Source organism: Metopolophium dirhodum, chromosome 1 (genome assembly GCF_019925205.1).
Source record: "Metopolophium dirhodum isolate CAU chromosome 1, ASM1992520v1, whole genome shotgun sequence".
NCBI classification, from domain to species: Eukaryota; Metazoa; Arthropoda; class Insecta; order Hemiptera; family Aphididae; genus Metopolophium; species Metopolophium dirhodum.
This window is the reverse complement of record NC_083560.1, coordinates 103,404,258-103,411,969: the sequence shown is the minus strand read 5'-3', so window position 1 is coordinate 103,411,969 and position 7,712 is coordinate 103,404,258. Positions and strand designations below refer to the sequence as shown.

The 7,712-nt window shown below is 30.4% G+C and overlaps 2 protein-coding genes and 1 pseudogene across 2 annotated transcripts; 1 reads left to right on the top strand and 2 right to left on the bottom strand.

Annotated features, from left to right (window-relative positions):
* Positions 1 to 1,567: 1,567 nt before the first annotated feature.
* Positions 1,568 to 2,175, bottom strand: LOC132949062 (uncharacterized). Its single transcript, XM_061019825.1, has 2 exons — positions 2,103 to 2,175; positions 1,568 to 2,049 (listed from the first exon to the last, which is right to left on the bottom strand). The coding sequence occupies exons 1-2, from the start codon at positions 2,173 to 2,175 to the stop codon at positions 1,568 to 1,570; spliced, it is 555 nt and encodes a 184-aa protein (XP_060875808.1).
* Positions 2,176 to 5,331: 3,156 nt separating this feature from the next.
* Positions 5,332 to 6,282, top strand: LOC132949054 (uncharacterized). Its single transcript, XM_061019813.1, has one exon. It carries the CDS (start codon positions 5,404 to 5,406, stop codon positions 6,280 to 6,282), a length of 879 nt encoding a protein of 292 aa, XP_060875796.1. The 5' UTR covers positions 5,332 to 5,403.
* A 1,316-nt stretch (positions 6,283 to 7,598) lies between these two features.
* LOC132937720 (5S ribosomal RNA) lies at positions 7,599 to 7,712 on the bottom strand (annotated as a pseudogene).

Below are 7,712 nucleotides of genomic sequence, written 5' to 3'. Positions count from 1 at the left end.
TTAGCCCTAGTTGCGCCACTGCCAAGGAGTAGGGACTTAAAGTCATATCAATGAAACTGTACAAAAAACTATTATTTTCAGTCCGTTGTCAAATCTAACCCAACCGGGAAGCAAATGCTGGGATATCGTTACGGAGCAGGCATACCAGGATCGCATGGGCTAGTCGCTACTCTTCCTCCGTTTAGTCGCCGACGGCGGCAGTACTGCTCGTACAACAGCCATCACGAACATGGCATAGGTCCCTGTTATATGTATTCAGGTATTCTCATCGTTCTCATCGTTCTCATCGTTCTCATCGTTCTGTCACAAATTCTATAACGTTTCCAAAACGTCACCGAGTTTCATTGAGTAAAAATAAAGTAAAAACCGTTCGCGACGTTCTCAGCAATTTGTATTATTCAAATAACGTTAATTCATAGATAATATAAGAATGGATAGGACATGCCTATACCAGTTCCATATGGGGCCGTGTGCTTTTTTTGGGGAATGTTATTAGTTATTACAGAATAAAATTATGTTATTTAATATTTATTATTATTTATCATCTTATATTATCTATGATTTATCAACTATCATATCAATTTTTGGGGAGCCGGAAAAAAAGTACACGGAAAAAAAGTCCGGTTTAATTTAAAAAAAAATAAAATTTTATGATATTTTATCTTATAATACAGATTAATTGTGCTATCTTTATTGCCTTTTAATGTACACGATTTTTCTATCATATATTCTAGTATATTTTTTTATCTACCTTACCTTCTATTTCTGTAGATTGTATAACGACGTGAAATTTTAATTCTTTATAGTTTTAAATTATATTAGATCATACCAATCATATATATTATTAATTTTGAATTAATTAAATAAGTTTTAATATTTTTTATGAAACAATAAATCAAACCGGACTTTTTTTCCGTATAATAATTTTCTTGTCGGACTTTTTTTCCGGGATTCCAATTTTTGTCCCATATAGGTAACCTTAAAAATAGTATCATTAAAGTTTCATGTGATAAGTTCTTATGTCCTATCCATTCTTATATTATCTATGCGTTAATTACGATCGAATAAGGTACAATAAATAAAAAATAATTTAATTTTCATAATAAATTAATAAGGTGGACAAGTGTCATCGTCGCTGTGTTAAATTTGTATTACATTATTATACACGAAAAACGTTTCTGAGCGAAGAAGGTCTATATTACAGTAGCTTTATTTTATGATATATTTATATTGTTATTAAAGTAGGTACTAGGTAATTTATTTTACTATTAGTTGAATATTAGTTGTTGTCAAAAACATTGTAGGCGTTTGAAAATGTCATTGGTGTAATAGTATAAAATAGTATAACAATAAACTAAATAGTTTAAAAGTGGGGGACGGAGGGGCCGAGCGGACTATGCGATGCAGCCGACCCGGGTTCGATCCTCGGCCATGGGTGGCATTTTTCTTCGGGCAAGTCACGGTGTCCGGAAAACAAGTGCTGCCATCCTCCACCTGAGCATGGCAGATACCTACAAGTGCCCAAATCAAAAATTCTGCCAAAACAAACACACACGTGTTCCTCCTCCTACCAACAAAAAATAAAATTAGCTAATTTGACTGCTTCTAGAACTCCTTCTGTAACAGTTATTTCATTTTCAACTTCCTCAATTAGATCATTTTCTTTTAAAAACTTTATTTGAACATCGTACTCTATATGTGATCCATTGATAGCTGCTTGAGTATTTACGTAAACTTTATAAATTAATTCATGTTCATGATCAATAGAAGAACTCGGATGATTCTGAGGCGAAATTGTAGCAAAAAACTGATATTGATGAAGCAAGTGTGCTTTCTTTAAAAATAAACAAAATTCGTCCTCTTTATTTGGTATAAGATAAGCGAAAGCAGATGCCATCATCACTCTAAAATAGTTCTTACAAATAGTATCCATCAATTCAAAAGATACAATAGGATTTTCAGCTTCATTTTTAAAGTTCAAGCATGTTAATATTGGGACGCTCTTACAAATTTTGGATAAAGTCACTGCAGACTTTTTGTTTTTAGATCATCAATTGTAAATAAGTTCATCTCAATGATTATTTCTTCCGTAGACTGTTTACGTGTGGACTCAGAATGCTCAGATGATTCGGGTGTAGTACCTACTGTAGTCTCTGGTACTTCTTGTGTGGACATGTTTCTCTTAACGGCAGATGAAAGTATAAATTACATGTATATTGTATATTAATATAATACTTGGCAAATAAGACGTGTTGAATATCAAAACGAGTAATATAAGAATTAAAATTTAAAACACAACTACATAAATAAATTATTGAAATACGCCACACAGAAATAACATTCGAAAATAAAATGTACTTCTAATAATCTTACGATGGAACTATTATTATGATAGGTACACGCAAACCTAAACAATTTAAACTGAAAATGATAACATTATACGAACAACAGAGGCTGGCGGCTACACTATACTGAAGAGTGAAGACTGTCGGACTGCCGCGGTCGGAGCGAACCTAAATTTAAAATCATAATAATTATTAATTAATATAGAAACCTACTTATATATTATATACCTATATTCATCAATTTCTATGCAAACAAACAATGATAATATTAGGTATAATGTAGCGGGCAATAGGCAATAGATTATGACAGTCGACCGCTAATATAGTCAATAGATGGGTAACATAATATTTAGTCAAGATCGTTAAATGGTACTATAATATGAATAAATTGTCGATACAATTAAGTGGCAGTATTTAATTGTCTTCGACGCACGTACATTACACCAATACAGTACACCAATAAAAATTAAAATGCAATAATAATGTGTGCGTATTGTAATAATTATATAATAATATTATGTTTCTATATTCCATAATAGTCTAATCCGGTTTCCGAATAGGTCAATTAATGGCCCACCACGCGAGCTATACCGTAATTATTACCTATACATTGCCACTTAAATTATATTATACATATAGTATACTACATGATTTAAGCATCAAAAGTACAAAAACTTAAAAAATAAAAAGTTAAAAATAACATTCAACTTCTGATACTTAACTATAATTCATAAAAACTAATTAAATATCTTGACCAACAAAATTGATAATTTTGCATATTCATGATGTATTAGAGCATATAAAATTAAAAAATTAAGAAATCTTCCAAGTGGGCGACGAGCCGACGACGACTATAGTCAGTAAATTAAAATATGTAACATGTTAACTATTTTTTGATTTGTATGCGAAAAATGATTCTAAGCAGAGTCAGCCTATATTACTAAGTATAATATCAATATCATAATATTATTGTATCGATGATTGATTAAAATTATTGAATTAATTGAATTCAAACCGACTACGCAGAAGAAGACTTACTTAGTAAGCTCTCCTATTCTTATAAATATTTTTTTAAAAATGACCGTCGGTTGTCATTTACAAAGCAATACAAGGAAAGTAAAGAGTTTTCAGTTAAAATATTTATGACTTTAAAATATTAAAACAATTAAACTTTAAAAATGTGCACTTATTTTTTTACATATTAATATATTTATTTAGTTATTTCAGCCAAATCAATTACAATTAAATAATATACAATAAATATTATATTACAATAAATTACATTAATAATAGCTGATACGTATACCAACTGAGCTATATTAGTACCTAGCTATATACGTATAATATAGTGAGGAGTGACAATTTTTGTCTAAATATTCATGCTGAATTGAAGATTAAAATCTGTAGTTTTTTGCTTCACATAAAATACGAAAAAATAATCGTATCATTGGATTTAAATATGTTTGCATTAAATTCTGACAAAATATTAATTTATTTAACTGTATTATAATTTTCTAATAATACAGTATAGTTATATTAAATTGATGTTTGCTAATATTAATATATAAATAGGTATATTATACAGGTATCAGGTATTATCGATGGGAATAATATTGTAATAAGTATCTAAATTCTAAATATTAGTATTTAGCATTCCAATCTAAACATTATCTTAACGTATGTAATAGCCAATAGTTATATATTCTTCAGTCTTTACGTACCTTAGATTTTTAGCGTATACTAAGTGAGCTATTAAGGGGCGTAATTTTGAGTAGTTAAAGATGTAAAATCGCAGGGTAGCAAGCATCTTGACTAATATTTTTAATTCATTGTAGAAAACTACATTCAGTTGTAGTTGCGTTTCCTTCACCAGTATGGCGCGTATGAACTTAATCAATGTAAAATAAGAACACGCGAGTACGATACGCGTCCATGTGAAACGGACTTAATGAAGTTGGGTGGTACCATGGTGGATCAATATATCATAGTGAATTGTTCATCAGAATATTAGTTACAAATATATCATATACCTCACAATTTATTATTACTGAAGTTAAATCGTAGTAGGCAGTGGCTGCACTGCAGTAGGTATGTGTCCGTGTATAGCCCACGCGTTTAAATTGGCCTTACTAGGACATTGCCGGCCGACATAAGGGCTAAGGCTCCCGTGGAATATATTTTGTGTCAAGACTCTACATTAAATTACGATAACAAAATACTATCTTTATAGCTTTATATATATATATATATATTCGTACCATTGACAATTAAGCATTTTCAGAGTAAACGGTAATAATTATTTTCTTATAATACAATTATAAAAATAAAATATATTCGACAAGTCAATAACAAACTGTTTAGCTCTAACTTATAATTAATAATTATGGTATGGTTATGCGGTTAAGGTCAGTTATTTATGTATAAATTAAAGAATAAAAGAATTTCCACAAATTTCTATGCAAATACAATTTCTATATTCATTTCAACACTGAATCTGTGGGTTGTGGATTGTAAATTGTAATTTAAAAGTGATTACTGATTACTAGGGCTCGGAAGTTGAGGCATTTTGCATTTTTTTTTGGAACTCTTTAGACGATGCTCTCCTGGCTACAAATGTGTTTTATTAGCATGTGAAACTGAAAAACTAAATTTTATTTTGCATTTTTATGCATTTTTTGGCTTTCTTTACTTTTAAGTCATTTTTTGACATTTTTAGGTCATTTTTCGACAATTTTAGCTCATTTTTCGACATTTTTAGTCATTTTTACTGATTTCACACTAGTATTCACTTCTTATCGTTTCTTGTCTATGCCGATGACTTAAAACTTGGAATTACCACGGACTAAGATTAGTACCTATTCGATTTTATCTCGCCGATTACATTTTGTCGTTGTCGTATTGTAATGAATAATATTATACCTACATTTTATTATTTTTTCCTTATATTCGATTAGTATCCGATTTTATCTCGCCGATTACAGTCGTCACTTCGTTGTCGTGTAAAAGTGAATAATACCTATTATACCTACATTTTATTATTTTTCGTAATATTTTCGAAATGCCGAAAATTAAAACGTCGGTTAGTGCTCGTCTGCGTGCATTTGTGTCGGAATTCGGCGACGATATTTTTTCTTCCGATGGCACAGTTCTTTATTGTAAAGTATGTGAAGTAAAGGTGGCCTCAGAAAAAAAATTTACTATTGAACAACACATTTCCCGTATAAAACATAAAAATGGTATAGAGCGCAAACATTTAAAAGAAAGTCAAAGTTTTATTACTAAGTCGTCAAAAAAATCTACTTTTAATTACGATTTATGTCAAGCTCTTTTATCAGCCAATATTCCCCTACACAAAATATCAAATGAATTATTACGTGCATTTTTGGAAAAATACACGCACAAAAGTATTCCTGACGAATCAACGCTAAGGAAAACCTATGTTGTTCAATGTTACGAAGACTGTATTAACAAAATAAGAAGTTATTGCGAAAACCAAAAGCTATGGGTTTCTATAGACGAAACCACGGATTCAGTAGGACGGTATGTGGCTAACGTGATTGTCGGTACATTGGAAGTCGGAGGCCCGGGGAAAATATTTTTGCTCAATTCAGAAATTTTAGAAAGAGCTAACCATACCTCCATCGCCCAATTATTAGATACATCTCTACATATTTTATGGCCTCAAGGAATAAAGCATGACAATATTTTGTTGTTCTTAAGTGATGCCGCTCCCTATATGATGAAAGCTGGCAGAGGTCTAAAAATCCTGTACTCTAAAATGGAACACGTAAGTTGTTTGGCCCATGGATTACATAGGGTTGCGGAAGAGATTCGAAAACACTTCCCAAAAGTAGATCAGTTAATCAAAATCGAACATCAAAAAAATATTTTTGAAATGTCCATCACGTGTTCAATATTTCAAGGAAATGGCACCTAATATTCCTCTACCACCACAACCGGTATTGACAAAATGGGGGTACATGGTTAAAAGCTGCTACTTATTTTTGTGAACATTTTGAAATTTTGAAAACTATTATTATGGGACTAAACAAAGATGATTCTACGTCAGTTGAAAAAGCACAGGATCTTATAAGCGATGATTATGTAAAACATAATTTAATTTACATTAACGCAAACTTTGGAACTCTGGCCGATTCTATTACCAAGTTAGAAACTTCAGGACTCAGGCTTTATGATTCAATACAAATTGTACAAGATATTTTAATTAAAATCGAATCAGCAGCAGTTAATAGAATTGGAAATGAAATAAAAAACAAATTTAATGCGGTACTTGCCAAAAATACTGGATTTCAAACTGTCAACAATTTCTAAAATTTTAAATGATGAAGAAGCTTCAAGTGATTGTTTTCCGGATGATTTCAGTGCTGATGATTTGGTCCATTTCAGATTTGCCCCAATCACTTCAGTAGACGTGGAGAGAAGTTTTTCCAAATATAAAAATTTATTAACAGATAATCGTCGTTCATTTACTTTCGATAATATAAAATACTCTCTAATTGTACAATGCAATGATTTTGATTTTTAAATAATTTGTAAGCATTTTATAGTAAAATAGAGTAAAATATTTAAAAAAATGTATTTTTATTAATATAAAACTGATATATGTAATTTTTTTAGGTCATTTTTTTAGGACATTTTTTGCTATTTTTATGGTCATTTTTATGGTCATTTTTTATTGTTTTTAAGGTCATCAACTTCCGAGCCCTACTGATTACCTATACTCCGAGCAATGAGCATATTATTAAACGCCAGTAATACTGCCGTATAAATTTTGAATTATGTACCTACAGCCTACATTATATATACTATAATAGGAGTGTAATAGGTATTCTCAAAACAAAAGTTATACAAGACCTATAGTCTACAAAAATGAAATAAAAATAGTACAATAGTTATTAATTTAACTATAAATTATAATTTAATTTATAGATAATATTATATTGTATAATATATTATTAAGTATGTACCTATTGTTACTGTTTGAATGTTTAATGTTTTAAGCTTTTAAATAATAACATTATAGTAATGATATAACTCATAATAGTTACTACTTATTACTTAGACAAATTACCCGGGTGGTCGTGTGGACCATGTGAACCATTAAATATGTAATACGCCTATACGGTAGGCATTAGTCAATATATAATACACTAATGCAGTAATATGTTGTTTATGTAATATTCAAAACGGTATTATTTTTATGTAGATTTTACAGAGGGACAAAAGAAAAAACGCCAACGGCACGTAGTGTTCCCAAGCGGTCACCCATCCAAGTACTAACTACGCCCGACGTTGCTTAACTTCAGTGATCGGACGAGAACTGGTATACGTGGTATGGTCGTTGGT

Excerpts from the sequence above, each read along its gene's own strand:
- LOC132949062 (XM_061019825.1), bottom strand. The coding sequence starts at position 2,175 with ATGTCCACACAAGAAGTACCAGAGACTACAGTAGGTACTACACCCGAA. Across the intron at positions 2,050-2,102 it reads TGAGCATTCTGAGTCCACAC|GATCTAAAAACAAAAAGTCT; the intron begins GTAAACAGTCTA and ends TTTACAATTGAT.
- LOC132949054 (XM_061019813.1), top strand. The coding sequence starts at position 5,404 with ATGCCGAAAATTAAAACGTCGGTTAGTGCTCGTCTGCGTGCATTTGTG.